Below are 24,402 nucleotides of genomic sequence, written 5' to 3' on the forward strand. Positions count from 1 at the left end.
AGCTTCTGTAGCAGTGAGCTAGAGTCACTAGAGCTTCAGAAAGTAGGAGACCAGGGTAAATCAAATAAACAATTTAGACTGTATGCTACAATGAGCTATTAAACATTGGTCACCGAAACAGCTGTTCTCTAAAGAGAGTAGGTTCAGGATAAGGAGGAAAGAGCACAGGTGTAGAATGTTTATTTTGTTGTTGATGAACAACTCTGTACACTATTGTTTCAGCTACCAAAAAAGAAAGCATGAGGGGAAGATTCCATGAGGGGTGGGTGGGTGGATGCTCCACCTCAGAATGAAGATTTCCATTCACAAATGTCCTCCACACCAGAGAGAAAAGATAGAGAAAAGAAAGCTGAGAAACGTTGTAAACGACTGCAGGCTGAGAAGCATGAATTAAGAAAGCTAAACATAAATCTGAGGAAACACTTTGCAAAGATGAGTGTACGTGCATGTAATTCACAAGTTCTGACGCGTAGCTTTCTTGTTACACAGTGTTACTCACGACTCCAGACATTCGTTGATTTCTTTCTCTCTTGTTTTAATTTCAACATCAAAGTACAACGGTTGTTACAGTTTCTTGCATAAATCCACTGTAGTCACGACAGGTCGCTTGCTGTGTTCTGTAGCTTCGGTAGATTACAGGTACAACAACTTATTTTACTGTATCCTTTAGCTTACGGTCTCACGGTCTAAAGCTTGTGTTCTCCACACCTTTCTGTATCCTTCCGTGTCTTAACAACAACTTACAACTAACGTGTGTGATAGACATGCAGCTACATAACTGTGGGATGATGTCACAGAACAACTTATGAAATGATGTCACAATACAACTTACGAGTATAATACTAAGTGCTTAAACCAATAAACTCAATGGACTTAATGCTTAATGCTTAACTAACAAATTGAAATGAAATAAACACAACAACAAATTACAAGAATGAAATATGGCCCTTACAATGAGAAAAGAAAAGGGCCAGAAAAAGAAACTTATTATTTGTGATATTTGAATGTTGAAAGGTTAATTGAGATGCAAGTAGTGTTCATCCCTGTCCAATAAACCAAAAAGGTTCCAAAAAAGAGATTCTTTACTTTACTAAGTTCTTGAAGCATTTAATGTGTGTTGCAATAAAAATTATATAATTTTAAATGTTAATGTCCTTCTGATTTGTTATATTTAAATGTTAAAATGTTATTTGAATAAAAAGAGTTAAATTTTCTTTCGTCTTGAACTCTTTCGTGTACATTTTAACTGAAATTTTTATACCTGTGGTTTTCTTATCATTTGGGGCGACCATATGTCATGTGGGGTAACCAACAAATGGCAATAATTACACTAAATTCATAACCAAATATCCATCAGTTTAGCCACAAATATTAATCAGTGGTATGCTATTGTTGAATGTGTAATATCTGTATAAATGCAAATTCAGTTTTTTTGCTTTTGAAGTAAAAATCAGTATTGTAACTGAATAATGAAGGAGACTCTGATATTATAGAATAAACTTGTGAAATAATGGTTTTCATAAAATGAAAGGGCACTTAAGTTTATCTTTCTTCATCAGTTTATCTATTTAGCTCAGTAGCTCAGTGGTTAAGGCATTGGACTACGGTTCGGAGGATCCCAGGTTCAAACCCCACAACCACCAAGTTGCCACTGTGTGACCCTTGAGCGCGGCCCTTAACCCTCAACTGCTCAGATGTATAATGAGATAAAAATGTAAGTCGCTCTGGATAAGAGCGTCTGCCAAATGCCTAAATGTAAATGTAAATTTACTGATATGAGTTCAACTAGTCTTAATAATACATAAAAATGTGAATTTTGAGATATATAACGGTCGCCCCAGATGACTTTTTTAAGGCTATGTATTATTAACTTAAGTGTAAAAACACTAAAATGTCAATTTTTTTTTTTTTTTTACTTTTCTTTATAAAGGCATGTGTACACTACATTCCAAATGTTTAGAGAATGGCCAAACATATCCATATTTTTGGTATTTTAAAATTGGCCCATTAAAAAGTCTTATTTGTCAATGACCCATATATATATTATTTAACATTCTTTTCAATAAGTATTTACTGCGTAGTTACAATTAAAAATAAACTTTATATTAAATAAAATAAAAAAAACACAGCTTCTTTTAAATGTAATGACTCGATTGTACCACAGGGTGGCAGCAGAAACACACGCGCTGACGCTGCAGGCTGCGGTCAGACCTCATAGCGCAGATGTGTTCCTTGTAAACTTATTTGCATATCTTCTCCTCAGAGCCAATCAAACGCGGCGTTCGGAGGGCCGAGCCGACACGCCTCCCGTCATTTGCCTAGCTCCGCCCCCTTCCCCAGTTATAAGGCGCAGTGTGTGGTGCAGGATCAGCCTAAACCTGTTCCCCACTAAAAGCTGTGTCCTCCTTCCTCAGCAGCAGCAGCAGCAGTGCAGTAGGTGAGCATAAACCTGAACATTTATCATAAGCATTATTATGAGCAGGACAGTAGCAGGAGCTCCATCCGTCTGCTGTAGGAAACGTGAACCTTTCATTAGAACTCTTCTCTAAAGGATCTTCCATGTTTGTTCAGATCAGCGCAGATAACCTGGTACAAATCCTCCAGTATCATAGGAACAGCAACGATCGATAGATAGATAGATAGATAGATAGATAGATAGATAGATAGATAGATTATGTGCCTGTATAAAGGTTTAACTTATATATTTTAATAATCATGTCTCTCCATTTGTATAAGTGCTTTTTGTTGAATCTACTTACATAAGACAAGAATTTAGTTTTAAAAAAAGAAAATCCGTCTTCTAAGCTTCTAGGCTTGTTACCCTAAGCTTGTTACCCGAAAGATCTATGGAAGCTTCAAAAGAAGTAAATAAGGGTTTGCACTGGAGTGTTAGTGAGAGATAAGGGGACACGGACGGGAGACGCCCTCCGTTTCCAAAACTGAAGCTTTAATGCTTTGTTGCTTTTATGCACAAGCTTCCCTGCACAGTTCCTTGCAGAACGAATAAATAAATAAATTCAGTGATTAAGAAATTTGCTGTCTAGAACAAGATAACCGGATGTTCTGGAAATAAAAATAATAAAGAAAGAGAAAAGTGCTTTTTTTCTGATGTGCAGCGTGACACAGTGGTGTAGCAGATGGTTTGTGGGTTTCCTCCAGGGGGAGTCGTGAGTGAATGGCTGAATGAGTGCGTGACTGAGCGACCAAGTGAGTGAGTGAAGGAGTGAGTGACCAACTGACTGATTGAGTGACCGAGTGACTGACCAACTGAATAAACAATCCAACAAGTGACCGACCAAGAAAGTGACCGAGTGAGTGACCAACCAGCTGAGCGAGTGACTGAGTAAGTTACAGAGTGAGGGTCCTAGTAAATAGTAATAGAGTAGTAAATGTCGGAAGAAGTGAGTAACTGAATGACCGAGTGAGTATGTGAACTAGTGAGTGACCAAGTGAGTGACCGACCAACTAAGTGAGTGACCGAGTGAGTAACCGACCGAATAAGTGAATGATCAAGTGAGTGACCAAGTGATCAAGTTAGTGACTGAGTAAATGAGTATGTGAACAAGTGAGTGAATCAGTGAGTGACCGAGTGAGTGACTGACCGACTAGGTGAGTGTCTGAGTGAAACACAGACCAAGTGAGTAAATGACTAAATAAGTGACCTAGTGGGTGACCAAGTGATTAAGTGAGTAACAGAGTGTGACTGAATGAGAGAGTGACCAAGTAAGTGAGTATGTGACCCAGTAAATGACGTAGTAACTGACTGACCGACCGAGTGAATGAGTGACCAAGTGACCGATTGAACAAGTGATTGATCGAGTGACCGAGTAAGTGAGGGGGTGAAAAGTCCAGGTGGCTAATCGCTTTCTTTTCCTTGCATTATGTAGAAAGTACAAAAGCCTGAATCAGGAGCGGCTGACAGTTTCCTTCTCCTCTGACATCATGGAGTTGTCTCTGGTAAGTTGTTTAATGTAATATTTTTTTCAAGGATGAGGACTTGGCAATATGTTTATGCATGGAGTAAACCCTAAGAGAGAATACGCAGGACCTCAGGCCTCCAGGGGGACTGGAGTAACCCGAATAAACACTGGTGTTTCAGCGCACTGAAAGTGTGTGTCCTGCAGTAACTCCACACAGAGGGGAGGGTCGTCACCGTTGTAATGCCTCCCTGCTCCCTGTGTGACATTGTGTGCGTGCATGTCTGTGTGTGTGTGTGTGTGTGTGTGTGTGCTGTGTGAGTAGGATGTTGTGATTGTAGTGTGTTTGTTCGATCACTAATGTGCGTCACTCTTTGCTCATACCAGAGGATACACTTTGTACTGCCAGGGCTGACGTTCCCCTCAAAACTCTTTAAATGTTTAACCCTAAACCCCCCCCCCCCACCCACCCCCATTCACCCAACACACAAACACAGAAACACTTGTCCTTGTATGATATCTGTAACTGTCACAAGGCCTTCAAACCACATAGTCTTCATTTTGGTTGTGTGTGTGTGTGCATGTGTGTGTGTGTGTGTGTGTGCATGTGTGTGTGTGTACAGGCTCATCCGGTAATTAAAGCCTTTGTGTGTGGTTCTCTGAGCGGAACCTGCTCCACTCTACTCTTCCAGCCACTTGATCTGGTGAAGACCCGTCTACAGACAGTACAGAACAGTGTACAGCCTGGGTGAGACACACACACACACACACACACACACGAAAGAAAGATGACTTTTCTTTCATGCACTAGAGTTTGGCAGCAATAAGTAAGAATAATGATAATGTACATATAATGGTGCAGCCATTAAAAAACTTCATCAACTACAAAACTGTAACCATTTCAGAACCGCACTGTGAGTTTAGAGGTGGGAACCATGGTCCGATGGAATAGACTAATCTAATTAGCCTTTACCTGCCATTTTGGATGGCTTTAATTATTTTGAGCAAAACAGTTCTCCTGTAGTCCGGGTGGCAGGGGCATGGGGCAGGGGCATGGGGCAGTAAGTTTAGCCTGATGGAGAACGCTGGTCTGAGGGGTTACAGTGGTCCTGGGGTTGGAGCTTTGTGTGTAACTCTGATTGTGATAATTTTCTTTCTATGTTTTAGTTCAGGAAGGGTTGGCATGGTAACCGTCTTCCTCACTGTTGTGAGGACAGAGAAGCTCCTAGGACTTTGGAAAGGAGTCTCACCTGTAAGTGCCTTACACACACACACACACACACACACATACACACACAACTGTATTTATCATTTACTCTTGTACATGAGACAACTTTCGTGACACCTGGCTGCCTTAACACCTCCACTTTCATGTGTGATGTAGTCGTTTGTGCGGTGTATCCCCGGTGTGGGAATCTACTTCAGCACCTACTACAGTGTGAAGCAGCGGTTCTTCAGTGACAGAATGCCACGTCCTGTGGAGTCCGTGCTGCTCGGTGCTGGGGCCCGGTGTGTCGCGGGGGTCTGCATGCTGCCGGTCACCGTCATCAAGACACGCTTCGAGGTGAGACTTTGAAACATGACGTGTGCGTATGTAGCTCAGGCTTCCTGTGTTGTGCCGTGTTTGTGATAAATCTATATCAATATGTGTGTGTGTGTGTGTTGTACAGAGCGGGCGTTATAACTACAGCAGTGTAGTAGGAGCTCTGCGCAGTGTGTGTCAGAAAGAGGGGCCGAGAGCGCTGTTCTCCGGTCTCACCGCCACTCTCCTCCGCGATGCTCCTTTCTCCGGCATCTACGTCATGTTCTACACCCAGGCCAAGCACGCGCTGCCTCGCGGTCAGCACTTTTAGATATGTTAGACTGTAAATACATTGGACTGAAGAAAAGAAATACAGCAAATCTTGGTTTAGTTGTGCTCACAGTGTTTTCATTAACGTGTGTGTGTAGAGATAAGGGAGTCTGCGTACTCTCCGCTGGCTACCTTCAGCTGTGGCGTTGGGGCTGGTGTTTTGGCCTCCCTGGTCACGCAGCCCGCTGACGTGGTGAAGACTCACATGCAGGTGAATCCTCAGCGCTTCAGGAGGAGCCCAGACGTTCTCACCTACATCTACAAGGTAACTCCTACTCTCCTCATCTCCACCTCCACCTTCACCCTAGACTCTTATCACCACGGTAACTTTTGCTCTCCTCACCCCCACCTCCACTTCCACCCTCACCCTACAGTCATATCTCTGTGTGTCTCACCTGCGTGAGTGCCACTATCAGGAGACACACAAGAGAGAATTCTATGACTGAGACACTGAAAAATTAGTCAAACAATTCTGTGCACTTGGACATATTAGACATTATTTGATTAGATTAGATTAGATTAGATTAGATTAGATCAGTTTAGATTAGATTAGATGTTCCATTTTGAGAATTACGATCTTGAATCCAATTTGTTTGTAAGTCCAAGAAACAATGTCTAGGGTCTGAGGATTCTTACACAGTTGGCGATACACAGTATTAAACTACTTTGTTCCATGAACTTGTCCTTGTTCTTTAGAATTGTGCCAATGGTTAAACAATTTATGTTGAAAGAACAAGCAACGTCTGCCATCTTCTTACCTCGCTCCATTCTCTCTATTATTTTCATTTTGGTCTCCATCGTGATTTCTTAGCAGTACCAGTTTCATCAATGCTGCTTGCACGCTCGCTTCCGGACATCCTGGGATGCGCGCTCCACGCATGTGACAATTTACTCCGGACATGTGATCTAACTTCCGCAAAACATTTGTAACTCGAATGTTCGTATTCAGGGAACTTACTGTTCATTAACTGTTTTAAAAAAAATCTGAAATTTGACTTTAGCAATTTTCTTTTTATCCTTTTCACTACAATCACATAAATTATATATAAAATTAACATTACGGTACATAATTACAGATTACAGTATGGAGTTCATGTTGTGCTGTTTTGGGAAATTAATCAGTGGCAGCATGCTTCTGAGTTCCCAGTATTCACTCTCAGATTCTGTTTCTTTAACAGCATGTCCTGGATTTCTTTTGGAATTTCTCTCTAAAACAATCCGCATAAATTTAATGCTGTGAAATAACTAAATCTCAATCATAGTTAACTCTCTCTGTCTTCAATAAAGACAACACAAAGGTTAACAATGTTTACTCTGTCTAAAATCTTACTCCTGTGGGTTACTTTAGTGCACAGACACAAGTAAATGGTTAATGTATTATTGTTCTCTCATTCTCGCTTGTGCACCCCTGTTCATTTTTCCACCTAGTTTCCAATTAATGCCAAAGAACCACATTTAGTAACTTACAAGTCCCAGTATATAAATATATATAGTCCAATAGTCCAATCAGTCCAATCAGTCCAATCCTTTAGTCCAATCAGTGTGATGATATTGGCTGTGTTGCTGAAAGCTGTCCTGCCCTTTAAAACACACACCAGTTTTGGGTTTCCTGGTTTCAAGAAGCACTGCCTGATGTGAACCATGCCTCGCAGAAAAGAGCTCTCAGAAGACCTACGATCAAGAATTGTTGACTTGCATTAAGCTGGAAATGGTTACAAAAGTATCTCCAAAAGCCTTGATGTTCATGTGTCCATGGTAACACAGACTGTCTACAAATGAAAAAGGTTGAGCACTGTTGCTACTCTCCCTAGGCGTGGTCGTCCTGTAAAGATGACCTGTAAAGAGCACAGCGCAGAATGCTTAATGAGGGAAAGAAGAATCCTAGGGTTTCAGCTAAAGACTTACAGAAATCTCTGACACATGCTAACATTTTTGTTGACACATCTACAATAAGGAAAACATTAAACAAGAATGAAGGACATGGGAGGACACCATGGAGGAAGCCATTGTTGTCCCCAAAAAAATTGCGGCACGTTCGAAGTTTGCAAAAGAGCACCTGGATCTTCCACAGCACTACTGGCAAAATATTTTGTGGACAGATGAAACCAGAATTGTGTTGTTCGGAAAAAACACACAACACTATGTGTGGAGAAAAAAGGCACAGCACACCAACATCAAAACCTCATTCTCACTGTAAAACATGGTGTAGGGAGCATCATGGTTTGGGGCTGCATTGAGGCCTCAGGGCCTGGACGGATTGTTGTCATTGATGGAAAAATGAATTCCAGAGTTTATCAAGACATTTTTCAGAAAAACGTAAGACCATCTGAAACTGGTCTTACTCCAACTGAAGCTCCGCAGAGGAGAAGTGATGCAACAGGACAATGACCCCAAGCACACAAGTAATTCAACAGAAGAATGGCTTCAACAGAACAAAATACAAAATTGGAGTGGCCCAGTCAACCTCAACCTGAATGAGAGTCCTGACCTCAACCTGATTGACATGCTGTGGCATGGCCTTAAGAGAGCGACTCACACCAGACATCCCAAGAATGTTGCTACACTGAAACAGTTTTGTGAAGAGGAGTGGTCCAAAATTACTCCAGATCGTTGTGCAACTGCAGGAAACGTTTGGTTGAGGTTATTGCTGCCAAAGGAGGGTCAACCAGTTATTAAGTCCAAAGGTTCACATACTTTTTCCACCCTGCACTGTGAATATTTACAATTTAAGCAGCCTGTCTTTTTCTATTGTTGTGACTTAGATGAAGATCAGATCACATTTTATAACCAGTTCATCCAAAACTCCACGTAATCCCAAAAGGTTCACATACTTTTTCTTGCAACTGTAAATACACTTTTTTTTTTAATTATTACCCTGGATAAGTAAGGAACTGTATGTCATAACCTATCATAATAATCATAATAATATATATATTTTTTGAAATGTTGACTTTTCATATATTTTAATGAGCACCCTATAAAGGTATAAGGTTCAGTGAATCAGTTGTAAAAATGTTTTGCATGTGTGTATGTGTGTGTTTTAGGAGCATGGCTTGGCTGGGTTTTTCCGTGGTGGCGTGCCTCGGTGTCTCCGCAGGACGATGATGGCGGCGATGGCGTGGATGGTGTACGAGCAGCTCATGGCTCGAATGGGTCTCAAATCCTGAGAGAGAGTCCAAAATGGAGAAACTACCAGATGAAAGACGAATGGAGGATTAAAGCAAAAGGATGAAACGGAGAAGAGAAAAGATGGAGACTGAAATGCCAAAGAATGAAAGAATTTGCTCGGGTTTCAGAGTCTGAGAGTATAATGCTTTTGCTTCAGAAACAAACGGATACCGAGGCGGTGTGGATAATTCATGAGGTGGAAGAAAGGCCTTTTTGATTTAGTTTTTGTACCTTTATCGTTTACATAAAGGTCCAGCAAAAAGATCTGAGGAATGATTGAAAGCTCTTTGGCAGAGCGCCATCCATGAGCCCTAACACACTTATTATGACCTGTATAACGCTTGCATGAGCACAGGTACATGTGTCCACGTATGCGTAACTGCACTTTATGAAGAAACAGTCTAAAGCTTCTGGTTTATACAAGTTTATTGACCTGGTGTGTAAAACTCCAAGCTGTTGATGGCACGGTAACGTTACAGCAGCTATAAAGAGTCACCAGGCACTCGGCAAACTGGAGCTGTGTAGTCTCCACTTCATGTACATGGACGAAATCGTGTGCTGGTCTTCTGTGTTCGAGTGAGACTTTCATAAAATTAATGACTTTTATTTATATTTACTTTTATTTTAGTTTAGTAATTAATATATTGATACATACATGCATGTTTAATACATTATATACTGTATGTGTGCAGTTTACAACTTGCTAATAAAATAAACAAATTTATTGTCTTTGTGGTTATATACAGTCGCAGACAAACTGACCTGACCTGATAAGCGAATAGTAGTTACAGACACGTTATCCGGCAGGAACTGTCATCTTATCAGAGTGGGGTTTTTGCTTAGTTGGCTCTTTCTCACACACAAACATGCACACACACTCAAAGACGAAACAGCTCTATACAGGATTGAGGCGGCGTAGGTGAACACTGTGTCATAAAGTTTGTCATAAACAGAATGTAACCCACAGTAACACACTGTACATGATGTACACTGGAGTGAAGTTAAATCAAGTAAAAAAATATATATAGAATATGTTGTTCTACACCGATGGGCTGAGAACATTTAATAATTAAATTAAGATTTAAGAATCTTAAAACACTTACAATGTATAATAGTAGTAGTGATTTAAACAGCAGCAAGAGCGGCGGCACTAGTTTTAAATTAATAATAATTAATTTTAGCAGAAAATGGAAATAGGAAAATGTTAACATTTAGTAGTTAGTTCGATCAGAAGTAGGAAAAGTTTTACTAGTAGTAATAATTTCAGCAGAAGTAAGAAAAGGTTTGTGAGTAGTAATTACTTTTAGCCAAAGTACTAAAAAGTTTGAGTAGATTTTCCTTTTTTTAGCAGCAGTAGAATAAGATTTACAGATTTTTGTTTTAGTATGACTATTTGTTTTACCAGCAGTCGTGTTTTTTGTTGTTGTAACTAGTACTTGTATTAGTTTTAGTAAAAGTTGCGGCTTACAGTTTTAGTAGCTGTACTTATAGTAATTTTAGTGCCAGTAAAAAAAAATTGTATGAATAGTGAATTAACTAATAGTAGTATTTAGTTGTTGAATAGTGATAATTTTAACAGCGGTGTTTTTTTTTTTTGTGGTAAATTTATTAGGTTTACAAATAGTAATGTTAATCATTGTTTAATAGTATTAGTTTTAGTAGCAGGAGTGTTTTTTGTGTTTGTAGTAGGTTTATTATTAGTAGCGTGCAGAGTTGCTTAGTAGTAATAGTTACAGTAACAACAGGGTTTTTGATACAAGTCCTATTAATAAATACAATTACTTGTACCAACTGTATGTACTACTAGAAGTCTTAGTTGCTTAGTAATAAAACCTTTTGTAACAGTAGTAGTATGGGGTGTAGTATCACTAATAGTAATGTTAGTAGTTGTTTCATTATAGTTTTAATAACATTAGAGTTTTAAGTACGAGTAGTAGTATGGCTATTAGAACTACATTATATCATTAGTAATAATGTTTAATTGTTGAAAAAAATAATTATAGCAACAGTAGATTTTTTGTTTTGTAGTAGCGTTTTGTATTTGTAGTAACTAGTAGTACATTTAGAAGCTGCTCAGCAGGAACAGCTTTGGTGACAGTAGGTTTCTTTAGTATGAGTAGTTTTACTAGTAGGAGAGTTAGTATCAGTAATGTTTTTTTTTTTTAGGACTAGCCGTACTAGGGAATTTTCTATGTTCGCCATATTTCATTAAAATGCTTATTAGAGGAAAAGTTTAAATTTTACAGTACTGTTATATTGGAATAATTTTATTTATAAATAAAATCTAAAATTTCATCTTCAACTTTCTTAGTAGACTCACTTTGGGATGATTTAGTTTAGGACTGCTTTTAGTTCTAAAGTTTGAAGGTTACTGCAAGAATTAAAGCTAATACAAATCCTATAACACGGCAGAAATTTTAAAACCTTTTAACTCTGATCCGTGGTGCTTTATCAGTTCATTAGTCAATCAGAGAAGGACATGGACCATAGAGCAGATTGCAAAACGTCCACTCATTTTTACTCACTGCTACAACACATCTAATCCTGTGGGTTTTTTTTTTTGTGTGAGTAAAATCTGGCCCAAAGTGTCTTAATTTACAGCTATGACTTTTGCATTTTTGCAAGTATGATAACAATAATTCAGTAAACATAAAAAAATACTTTTCATCTAAATTCTTTTCTAAAAGTGGAATATTATCTGGGTGTATTGCATCAAAGACAATCCAAAGGAATCAACAAGACAACATAAATAAATGAATTTGTTACACAATGTGAACAAGAGAACGCTGCCGAACGGTGCGCAGGTCAAACCTGACTCAATGCCGACACAGTCTCTATTCATCTGTTAAAGTTGATGATTCACATTTGACCACTTGGCGTTTTGTATAAAGCAGGTAACATGGTCAATAGTTGTGCCGAGCTTGAAGCATCATTCACAAGCAGACCTGATGAAGATTATGCGTGTTGTCTCACTTTATTTAGAGTTTAAATGAACATTACTGTTAGGAGTTTCTGATATTTTGTGAAATTTCCTATTCCTCTTATCTCTTTTATCTTTCTATTTTGTATTTTTATGTCATACGTCCATAAAACACTTCACTCCTATGTTGCACTGGAACACTTTTGTCCCCCAGGAATATGTCCTCGTACTTCCTATCCCCTTTCCGTCTCTGGGTCTCCATACGACTAACTCCCTGTTCTCCTGTGAACAGGTTAATTACCTTTGTACCTTTGCAGGAGACGTACGTGACACAAGCCATGTGACTGAAAACTTATATACTCTGTCTAAACCAGAAAGAGCATAAAGACACATCATGAGTGCACGCATGTCCGTTTCTCCAGGTTCGGGAAGCATGTCAAGCCGGCCAATAAACCTATCGAGACCAATGGACACATCAAGCATCAGGCAAACGTTTTTTCCTTTAATTCATTGAAACATAAAAATTACAGAAAGTATAAGCTCCAGGTGAAAAATTGTTTTAAAAATATTCCTTATTTCATATTTATCTGCTGTTATTATCTATATTTTGTCTAAACATTTATTTAATTTTCATATTTTTGTACATTTTACATTTCATTTAAAGGAGACCAATAACGCAAAATTCACATTCAGATGTGTCTCCTGTATTTGTGTGTGTAAACAAAAAACATGAGAAAAATACATTCTAGCTTTATGATCTATTTCCTAAACAATCCCCCTTATATGTGACTTCCTTAAAGAAGAGCCCCTCCCCTGACTTGGTCAATGTGATCATAACAATGCTATCATACTTACTTAACTTAAACATCTCAAGCTAGCATAGTAACTTACCGGATTAACTCAAACCAAATACATCTGCTAATTTGATTCAGAAATCATGGCTTACTATCTAGTCCAAGCTCTTTCTTCATCCAATCGTCTTGCGAAGGGGTATTTTAGCAAAGAAATTATAGAATTTTCTCTCATATTTAGCTGCTTCCACGTCAATCACTTTTTAATACATTAACTAACAATCTGCTGAACGTTAATGAGACTCGTTGAGAATGGTCCAATCACATGAGCCCTAATATTTAAAAACAATATTGATAAGAACAAAATTGGGAGGGTTTGGGGTGCAAAGTGCTGCATCTTAATGATGATTTGAAAAGATCCAATCAGAGCTCAGCCTCAAATCACATGCTTTTCAAAAATTTACATGCCTACATAGACACGCGTTTGTCCGGCGCCCCGCGTACACAAACACAAATGAACGTAATACAGTTTTGATTTTTTTTTTATTGTGAATAAATTGTATCAAGAAATAAAGTGAAATATTGTGACTAAATGACTTTATTTCATTATTAAAATAAATATTTATTATGTTAAATAATTACATGGTAAAGTAGCATTCTTCTCTGTCTGACTTTAAGCGGGTATTCTGACAGACTCAGAATTTACATTGATTATGTAAGAATAGGCAACAGAACAGGGTGTGGCCCAGGAGTTGATTGACAGCATGCCGGGCTGAATTGCAGAGGTCTTGAAAATGAAGGATCTACAATTATTGACTCTCTGCATAAACTTAATGTAATGTCAGTAAAAGCCTTTCACATTTATGAAATGCTTGTAATTATACTTTAGTATACCAGAGTAAATATCTTAAAACACTGAAGCAGCAGACTTTGTAAAAATTTATATTTGTGTCCTTATGTACTGTCCTGCTGTGTCAGGGCTGTACTGCTGTTTTATTGATGTTTACTCAATAAATGCCTCATATTTGCTTTCTTATCCGAAATACCCCAAGGTGAATTATTTTTGACAAACTTATTGACAGAATGGGAAAAAAAGGTAATGCTATAAAATAGCTCATGCTAGGTAGCAGAAAAAAATTAGCGTGCCTGTTTCTTTATTTACAAAGACTTTCAATTACATGTCATAGAATGGAGGGAATTTATCCATAAGAGGCTATTATTCTGTGTTAGTAAGATTTAAAGCTAATATGTAGTGATGTCCAAGCACAGTTCTAAAGAAATGTGAAGTCAATGTGAAAAACGTAAATAATGAAGTCATTTCTGTACAGTAGTATTACACAGTGTATGACATCTAGCTGAATTTCTGTATCAGGCCACTCAGCGCGTACGATGTCCTCGTTGTTATCACACACTCAGGGTTTTGATAAGAAGAAAGAACAGAGCACACTCCTCCCTCACACACCCCTCACGCAAGAGTTCTACTGGATCCGGCGTCACGCTTCATCTACTCCTTTCTGTACCAGGTTGATTTGAAGTTATTTACAGCAACTAAAAAGTGATCGAAGGTTCTGTTTCAGCATGACTTATGAAAATGAAGAAATATTTCCTGAAAGAGAAATGGTCACTGCATTGAGGCACACTTATCAAGAGAAGAATTCTTGTAGTCACTTTAAATAGCATGTAAGAAATGGCGTAACTGTTAATAATCACGTCCTAAAACAGAAGAATTCCCCATATCTATATCTATATCATCCCTGTGTGAGACACTATTATGGAAATGATAACAAGCCAGAAGGGGCATATTAATATAAACTTACAGTTAACATAATTAAATTAAATGTTATCAATATAGCATGTCTAAAAATGGTCATTGTCGCAAAGCAGCTTACAGAATCAAAAGAAAAATATGGAATTGAGTATAAAACACTCGATATATAGTATATTATATTCAGATCCTTTTGTTCTGAGGACCGATCACTTTTATTCCTTTTAGCTACAGCACACACACTGCTTTTCATTATAGGATTATTTACCGGGTTCCTGTCCTAATTCCCCGTCCAACACCCTGACCATGATCTCAACACTACCACGTCTACTTACACACCGTTCCTCAATCACAATGATCGTACATTATGATCTTTATTCTTCTCTCTCTCTCTCTCTCTCACACACACACACACACACACACGGACAGTCTGGTCTGATCTAGTTCTGTGTTAATTTACTCATCCTGTATGTGGAAATGTACCGTGTGCACAACTTGCGTCCAGAATGTTCTATCGTTGAACAAACAGACAAAGTTCACAGCGTTACGCAGAAGACTCGCCGTCTCCCATTGTCTTAATATGGTCTTTGTCTTAATATGGACACTCCATCCCGTGTCTTAATATGGGCCAGCCGTCCGTCACACACACCAAAGCCTGTTAGAGCATGTAAGGGACACCTAGTGGTGGAGTAATGTAATGAGAAGACTGCAATTCAGCTTTGTGAATGCAGCTCGAGATATTAATAATGGAGCTTTGAACCACAGAATGAGGAATTTAAAAACATTAGGATAGGCAGAAGTGGAATAAAATGGAAACGATAAGCAATATTTATCTTATAAGGCAGTAGGCTGAGCTCAATGAGTCTGTGCAGATACATGCGGAAGCTGCCAAGACATCCAAAGTTTTAAGATCAATTCTATTTGTATCAGTCTTTTCAGACTGGAGAAGTGACAATTAAAGTGGCAAAATAAATGAACAAAAGAATGAATTGTTGGTCAGTCTGATGGTGGACTGTAACGGAGACAAATAGAGCACCGGGCCAAGTGATTTATACTGTTAACATACTAAACACGGATCAGTCGTAACATCATGACCACCCACCTAATATTAAGTAGGTCCCCTTTTGCCACCAAAACAGTGATGCACTGTGGATTGGATCAGACTACACAGGCCAGACTTCACTCCCCATGTGCATGTCCAAGTGAGCAAGTGAGCCTTAGCTACATTCTCACAGTAGCTACATTTTCAATATCTCATTGGAGATATATACAATAGTGGCTGGGATATATTAGACAGGAAGTAGATCTTTGTTCCTGAAGTTGATGTGTTGGAAGCAGAAAAAATGGGCAAGCTTAAGGATATGAGTGATTTTGCCAAGGACCATATTGTGATGTCTAGAGGACTGGGTCGGAGCAACTACAAAACTGCAGGTCTTGTGGGATGTTCCCAGTCTGCGGTGGTCAGGACAAACCAAAAGTGATTGAAGGAAGGAAAACCAGTGAACTGGAGACATGGTCTCAACCATGGCCAGGGCTCACTGATGCACATGGGGAGTGAAGGCTGGCCTGGGCAGTCCGATAGAATAGAAGATCAAATCAAGGAAATGGTTAAGGCTGGTTCTGAGATCACTGTTTTGGTAACATTTAGGTGGTAATCTTCTGCCTAGTCTAGGGTCTGCATCTGTAAAAACAATAAACAAACCACCAGGCAACCACCACATAGATGAATGTGACAAATATGATTACTGACTGATATGAGGAATTGACTTATTTCATGAACGTTTAAAAAAAAGGCTAAAAAGGTATGATGTATTATATGCAAATAAATAATTATGAACAAATCTCTCTGTGTTAGAACAGAAACAAAACATTTTGATGATTGAACTTACTGTGAAGTGTTCAACCTCAGGGTGGGAACCTCAGGAGTGTTCTATACTTAAAGCAAGGGCTAAATAAACTATGAAGTGATTAAACAAATTGAAAAAAAGGGGAAAAAAAGGAAATATAACTAAAGGAGTTGTACAATTCACATGTAACTATTTAAAATTGTAACGCTGAAGGTCTAAGCTGAAAGTAAGCATGGGCAGTAAACACACATTTCAGCAAAAGAGTAGAGAGAACTAGTTACTAACCTAGTTTATTTTAGTTTAGTCAGTAATTTAATTAGCAGGTTTTGGTGTGCATGTACCTAATCAGAGTTCAGTGTTTCAGGTACATGTTCGACACAAATGTTCATCGCGTCATCATCTTTCCAGATCTACTGCTAAAAACTTCTTAGGATTAAACGTTTTATCTCTTTACCATGTCTGACCCTGTTTACCCGTCCTGACCCTGTGACCTCAAACTGTCCACCACCACGTCCACTTCCACCCCTTTCCCTGTATCACAGCTCTGTATAACTCTTATATACCGTCTTTATTCTTCTCACTAACACACACACACACACACACACACACACACACACACACACATTGTCTTACAGCTGTAACTCATTCATTCTATATGCAATTTCTTACATTTATGCTCTGGAATGATATTTTCCAGGTGAAACCTGTTGCGTCACTGGGCACACATTGCATCCAGAACCCTCTATCGCTCGACAAACAGACGTGACAAAGTTCACAGTGTTTCGCAGAAGACTCGTGATCTCCCATTGTCTTAATATGGTCTTTGTCTTAATATGGGCCAGCCGTCCGTCACACACACCGAAGTACTGAGTGAGGGAGTCTCTGCATTAGCACCACAGGGACATCTAGTGGTGTAGGAATTACATTTAGGTCCTGCAGTTTTTTGTTTGTTTTATGCCATACAGGCCATTTATAAAGGCACGAAATATCCGAGGAAAAATGGGTGTGGTGACTGAAGACGTTCCACTTGACCATGAAGATGGTTCTTTGACGTCTTGTGACTGCAGTCGCTCAGTACATCAGGACTGAAATTCCCATAAACAGGTTTGTATCTGAGCCTCCAATAACAAACTGGACTCCATATTAACTTAAACACGTCTCCCTGCTATTCGTTATCACCCAAATGAGGATGGGTTCCCTGTTGAGTCTGGCTCCTCTTAAGGTTTCTTCCTGTTGCCATCTTGGGGAGTTTTTCCCTCGCCCTTGGCTTGTTTATCAGGGACTATCTGTTCATCTTGATTTATACATATTTCCTTACATTTTTGAAACTCATTTCCACTTACTTTATAGCATCTAGAGTTGTGTTTAAAATAATAGCAGTCCAACATCAGTAACCAGATCAATAATTGTTTTTGGGAGAAATTATATTTCTTCATGGTAAATATTTTTCTTGTAGGTTTAGTGGAGTAATAGAAAATCAACAGACCCAACAGACATGATTGGATGCACCTGATTCTGTGTAATTTAATCATTAATTGAAATGGGGGGTGCTTAAAAATGGGGCGTGCTTAAAATAATAGCAGTGCGGAGTTCAATTAGAGAGGTGAATTATTCTGTGAAAAACAGGTGTCAAACAAGTTCCCCTTATTTAAGGATAAATGCAGAAAATGTTGTCCTGTGCATTTCCCTCTGAAAATCAGAGTAAAATGGGTAACATTGTTCAGAACAACAGCGTACTTTGATTCAAAATAAAAAAATAAAAAAAACATTACAAAGGACTGCAGAAAATGATAGGCTGCTCTGGAAATCAAAACCAGAAAAAGAAAATGGAAGAAAATGGAAAACTACCATTCGAATGGATCAAAGAATAACTAAACTGGCAAAGACTCAGCCAATGATCAGTTCCAGCAGGTCAAAGAACATCTAAAGTTACCTGTGAGTACTGTTACTATTAGAAGACGGCTATGTGAAGCCAAGCTATCAGCAAGAAGTCCCCGCAAAGTCCCATTGTTGGAAAAAAGGCGTGCTGAAAAGGTTACAGTTTACCAAAGAACACACTGACTGGCCTAAAGAGAAATGGTGCAATATTTTGTAGACTGATGAAAGCAAGATTGTCCTTTTTGGCTCTAGAGCCTGCAGACAGTTTGTCAGGTGACCCCCAAACACTAAATTCAAGCCACAGTACACTGTGAAGACAGTGAAGCATGGAGGCACAATCATCATGATATGGAGATGCTTCTCGTACTATGGTGTTGAGCCCATTTATCACAATTCAGGGATCATGGACCAATTTAAGTACATCAGAATACTTGTAGAGTTCATGTTGCCTTATGCCGAAGAGGAAATGCCCTTGAAATGGGTGTTTTAACAAGACAATGACCCCAAACACACCAGTAAGCGAGCAGCATCTTGGTTCCAGACCAACAAGATTGATCATATGAAGTGTCCCGCCCAATCCCCAGGCCCTAATCTAATAGAACAGTTGTGGCCTGACAAAAAAATGCTGTTTCTGAGGCAAAACCAAGAAATCCAGAGGAATTGTGGCGTGTAGTAAAATTGTCACAGATGTGAAGCAGTTCTCAGAAAGCATGGTTATACAACTAAATATTAGTTTAGAGATGCACAATTAAAATTAAACTTCAACCATTTTTGTTTAAATCGTAAATTTATCACTTTGTAAAGATGAATGATGACTGCTATTTTTTGAACAGACTTATATTTCTGTTTAATTCCTGATGTTGAACTGGCATGGTCATATTTTAAGGATTCATTCATGGGTATTTTAAATAAACATGCACCCCTGAGAAAGTTCAAAGTGAAGGGGAGGAATAATCCCTGGTTTTCTGACGCATTATCCACTCTCTTGCATGAACGGGATTTGGCCTGGGCAAAGGCAAGGAAATCAAAGCAAAACAATGATTGGTTAAATTTTAGACAATTAAGAAATAAATGCACGACACAAATACGTAAAGCTAAGTCACAGTTCTATCTTGATGAGACAACGAGAAATTTAAAAAACCCAGCTAAGTTTTGGAAAATTATAAATTCTATGAAAACATTACAAAATTCTTCATTTTCAACTTTTCCTAAATTTGTAAATGTTAATAATGAGCAAATTACTGATAGAAAAGATATTGTTGATGTTTTTAATAACCATTTTGCCTCTGCCGGATTTCTTTTTAAGTCGGAAGTAGACCATCTTTCATCTCCAGGGTTATTTCACCCCAGTACTTGCACGGACCTCTTCACTTTTGAGCCAATTTCACGGGAAAAGGTTTTATTTGGATTGCGAAATATAAATTGTAAAAAAGCTGCTGGACCTGATGGGCTTGACCCTTCTCTTCTGAAACTTGTAGCTAACATTATTGTTGATCCGATAACTTATATTTTTAATCTATCTCTGAAACAAAATATTATACCCAAATCTTGGAAGATAGCGCATGTAACACCACTTTTTAAAAATGGGGATCCATCTATTATGGACAATTATCGTCCTATCTCAAAACTCTCAGTACTAGCCAAAATTTTTGAGTCATTGGTTAGTGATCAGCTAAAGGAATTTTTAACAGTACATAATATCCTCACTCCTTTTCAATCTGGTTTCAGGAAAGGGTACAGCACCACCACGGCAGCCATTAAGGTAGTTGATGATATTGTCAGTGCTATTGACTGTAAACATTCATGTGCAGCATTATTTGTTGATCTTTCGAAAGCTTTTGATACAGTTGATCATACTGTTTTGCTAAAATGTCTGTCTAAAATTGGGATATCTGCTAATGCTATCAAGTGGTTTAAAAATTATCTATCCAGCAGATATCAGTGTGTCACATGTGAAGACATTATGTCAAGGGAGGCAGAATTAATAGTTGGAGTCCCCCAAGGTTCCATATTAGGGCCTCTATTATTTACAATCTACATAAATGATATTTGTACACATGTCGATGCAGCTGTACACCTTTATGCTGATGACACTATCATATACAGTACGGCTAGATCTCCTTATGAGGCATTAACAAAATTACAGGATGCTTTTACAGCTTTACAAAAAATCTACTTTAGTTAAAATTGGTATTAAATAAAAAAAAAAAAAACTAAATTTATGTTATTTTCTCATTTTTTCAATGCCCAGGATTTGCCTCAAATTGTCACTATATATAATCAGGAAATTGAAAGAGTGCCGTATTATAATTATTTGGGTTTTTTATTAGACGAAAAGCTCTCTTTTAAACCCCATGTAGATAACTTGGTGAAAAAGTTGAGAGTTAAGTTACATTTTTATTATAGAAATAAGGCTTGTTTTAATTTAAAAATAAGAAAGGAACTTGTGGCTGCTACCTTTTTGTCTGTTTTAGACTATGGAGATATTCTTTATATGCATGCATCAAAGTCTGTTTTACGTTCACTGGATTCTGTTTACCATTCTGCCCTTCGTTTTGTCACAAAGGCTGAGTTTTCCACACATCATTGTAATTTATACAGTCTATCAGGTTGGCCGCCTCTTTCAATTCGTAGACAGCATCACTGGCTTATCTTTGTTTATAAAGCTGTGATGGGATTGTTGCCTTCTTATTTATCAATATTCTCTTTTATAGAAAACAAGTACAATCTCAGGTCAAAAAATAGTATTCTTTTTACTACGCCTGCTGTAAAATCTGAATTTGGTAAAATTGCCTTCCGTTACAATGCCCCTTCAACCTGGAATGCTTTGCAGAAACAGTTGAAACTAAGCTCTTTTATTACACTTAATGATTTTAAATCATATCTCACAGAGACTTTCAGCTATGAATGTGACTGTATATAGTCTGTTCCGTGCTTGTGGTTGCTTATACTACTTGTCATGTGATGTCTTGGTTGTTACATTATTATTTTGTTTTATATTTTGTTTGATGTTGCATTTAATCTTTATTGTTGTCTGGTTGTGTGGTTATGATCTGTATTATGTGATGTTGTATGATATGTTTTGTGTATTGTAGATGAGGTTTCTCTATTTTTAGTATTTTTACTTAAACTTTAAAGTGTTGCCTTTCTTGGCCAGGGACCATTTGAAAAAGAGACTATAGTCTCAATATGATTTCCCCTGGTTAAATAAAGGAAAAATAAAATAAAATAAAAAAATATTTGTGTTTCTTCACTTTCCGTAAAACTAATAAAACATTTAGCCCATTTTTCTTCATATTGTGATTCAGAATAGAACGTGTGGGGTGTCCAATGCATTTATATGATTTAAGTTATTATATGGATATGGAGCTTTACTTTTTTCAACACACTGCTATTATTTTGAACACAACTGTATAAACACCCTTTTCTCCAGTCTTTCTCAGCTTTACCTTTGACTGTTACAGAGCGTGAACTCTCCTTCCAGAAATGTTAGACAAACTTCACCAAAAATCCAGTGGTGTGTATAAAAGTATGTACACGATGTACCTCACTACACGAGGACAGATCAGTGTTAATGGCTTTAGAAGCCAATAACTAATTAAAAACTGCATTTAAAAAGTAGACAATTGCCTCTTACCAAGCTAGTTATAACTCTCCAGATTCTGTAGGGACTTGACTAAGAATTTAAAACAGCATATAGTCATATAGTATTGAATTTCACAGACTTTCACATGGAAATGCCTAAAAGTTTTAAAATAAGATGCAGTATCCCATATTATCAATTTTAGTTTATTTCTATGTGTTTGAAAATTGACACAGATGAAGACATACAACATAAAAATCTGATGAAACCCAGAACGTAAAACGCAACATTTTGTCACATAAATTAAACCTAGAGAAGCTCTGTGTCGTACTGGAGCACTGTGTCAATGTTATAACAACCCACATTCCAATCAGCTACATTTAAGCCGAGGGATGTGATTCAACCAGCGGTTCCAGATCCAGATCCAGTACACGATTAGCGAAGCCACAGATTGCCTTTTAAATTCCACATTAGCACAACGTCCAAAGACATGGAGCAGTGGCGATTTCTTTAAGACTGCAAGGGAATTAAGCTCAGCTTCCCCTATAATGTCACAAAATTAATGGTCAAATTATGTACTATTGTATTAGCATTTTATTGACAAAAAATGCGTTAGAAAACGTTCATCTCAAAGACGAGTTCGTTCAGAATCAGTTAGATATAGCAGGTCGGCTGACTTGATTTTCTTCTCATACATTCCCGTAGCGTCACAGTGCATTTCCCCGTTGAAGCCCAGCGTCCATTGACTTCAATGCAGCTGCTTTGAATGTTTTTTTTTTCAGTGCTGCGATTATGTCCCGCCCACGGACGCTCAGCGTCTCTGGGGGTGAATGAGGAGCAAATGAGGGGTGGGCTGGCCTGGACTCCGAGCTTCTGTGTGATGATTGGAGGGTCTGTCTGTCGAAAGATTGCATCTCCTTTTGACTGACAGCGATTTTGTACTAAAAGGAATCGCTGAAGCTATTCGCACTCAGTCCCATCGCAGATTTCTAAAGTTCAGTCAAAATAAAAACTGATGCAACCTATTTCTTTATATTTGCTTGGCGAAATTGCTTGATTTTCATCATACATTTCACAAAATTACACACCACATTCCTTGTTTTACTTTTACAGAGTTAAAAAATTTTTTTTTAGATCGTTCATTCATTCATTCATTCATATAGTGCACACGATGGCAGACAGTCCTAATATTGTCGACCTGATTTTGGCGAAGCCTTTTTAAAGTGTTGCTTACGAGGAAAAAGCAGGGCAGATCAACACCTAAGATTGATTTAGTGCAAAAGATAGGGAAAAATAACAGGTCTTTTCAGCTCTCCTGGTATGACAAAGTTAGCTGGCTGACTGGAAGTGCTGTGACAAATAAAATGTACTGCTGGCCATGCGTCTCACGGATGTGTTGTTTGGTCAAAGGTGGGGTTTGGAGATCTGTCTAACTTTGACAGGGCATATAAAAGACATGGAAAAAGCAATGAACATGTGAGTGCATGTGCACGATTAGGTTGCATGGGAAGGATCAGGGTTAAGCATGCAATAAATGAAGGTGCTCTCATTCAAGTGGCTAAACATAATGAAACAGTCAAACAAAACAGGGCCTTCCTAAACCGCCTTATTGATGTGACATCCTTGCTAGGCCGGCAGGAGCTGTCATTTAGGGGATATGATGAGAGTAGTAAATCATCCAACAAGGGGAATTACAGGAAGTTCACAGAAACATTAGCTAAATATGACTCTGTCCTGTCCACACAATTCAAGTCCTCAACTGTGTTTTCTGGTATGTCCCATACTATTTAAAATGACTTGATCTCTGCTCTTGCAGCCACCATTTCTGAACAGATCAGAGATGAAATTCAGGATGCTCCCTTTTTTGGATGGCAGGTGGATGAAACAACTGATATATCCTGTCGTGCCCAACTCTCTGTCATTGTTCGCTATGTGGATAGTGCAGGTAAAATTCAGGAGCGCTTTATTGGATTTTTTTGCTGTTTCTGGGGGGCGAGATGCCATGTCCGTTTTTGAAATATTAAATGAGAACATGCAGGGCTACAATTTTAAGGATAAGCTTGTGGCACAGACCTATGATTGGGCTGCTGAAAAGAATTGAATCTCTTCTTGCATTTGTCAAAGAGAAGAGGTCAGAGAGGGCTTTCCAAGCCGTTTATGCCAAAACAGCAGATCTCACATCAGACCCACGAGATGAGCCCATGAGAAAGCGCCGTCTGACCCAATTACAGGATCCCCAAGAGCGATACAGAAATCTGTACATGGCCATCCTTGATAACATCTGGGAGCAGATTCCTCAACGTTTTTTTTTTAATTTGGAAAGCATGCTCTCCTTAGAATTAGCCAATCCAGAGAAATTTGATGACATGAGACAAGTATTTCCAGAGGAGGCCTTCCAAAGTGTCCTGAAAAGTTATGGCCATCACTTTGATTCAGGGAGACTGAGGTCAGAACTTCAAGTCCTGTATTCAGATTAGGACTTGCAGGGTAACAGGGGAAAGCTGTGTGATTACTTGGTCTTCCTTAAAGACATGGAGTTGGACAGTGCAATGCCTCAGCTTTACAAACTGTTCTTATTAGTGGCAACAATTGGAGCTACATCTGCAGGTGTAGAAAGGAGCTTCTCCTGTTTAAAGCGGTTCAAGTCCTACACCCGAAACACAATGGGCCAAGGCCGTTTA

General features: G+C 38.4%; 1 protein-coding gene across 2 annotated transcripts; it reads left to right on the forward strand.

Moving 5' to 3' along the window:
• Positions 1-2,367: 2,367 nt before the first annotated feature.
• Positions 2,368-9,661, forward strand: slc25a38a (solute carrier family 25 member 38a). Of its 2 annotated transcripts, XM_053490495.1 has the most exons (9): positions 2,398-2,437; positions 3,160-3,343; positions 3,888-3,957; positions 4,541-4,665; positions 5,085-5,169; positions 5,302-5,481; positions 5,588-5,756; positions 5,868-6,034; positions 8,814-9,661. In XM_053490495.1, the coding sequence occupies exons 3-9, from the start codon at positions 3,943-3,945 to the stop codon at positions 8,934-8,936; spliced, it is 864 nt and encodes a 287-aa protein (XP_053346470.1). In that variant the 5' UTR covers positions 2,398-2,437; positions 3,160-3,343; positions 3,888-3,942; the 3' UTR covers positions 8,937-9,661. The 2 variants fall into 2 exon arrangements, with proteins under 2 accessions (XP_053346469.1, XP_053346470.1); XM_053490494.1 differs by lacking the exon at positions 3,160-3,343 and having other exon boundaries at positions 2,368-2,437.
• Positions 9,662-24,402: the final 14,741 nt, after the last annotated feature.

Source organism: Clarias gariepinus, chromosome 28, assembly GCF_024256425.1.
Source record: "Clarias gariepinus isolate MV-2021 ecotype Netherlands chromosome 28, CGAR_prim_01v2, whole genome shotgun sequence".
Lineage (NCBI taxonomy): Eukaryota > Metazoa > Chordata > Actinopteri > Siluriformes > Clariidae > Clarias > Clarias gariepinus.

Excerpts from the sequence above, each read along its gene's own strand:
- slc25a38a (XM_053490494.1), top strand. Across the intron at positions 5,482-5,587 it reads TCATCAAGACACGCTTCGAG|AGCGGGCGTTATAACTACAG; the intron begins GTGAGACTTTGA and ends TGTGTTGTACAG. Across the intron at positions 6,035-8,813 it reads TTCTCACCTACATCTACAAG|GAGCATGGCTTGGCTGGGTT; the intron begins GTAACTCCTACT and ends TGTGTGTTTTAG.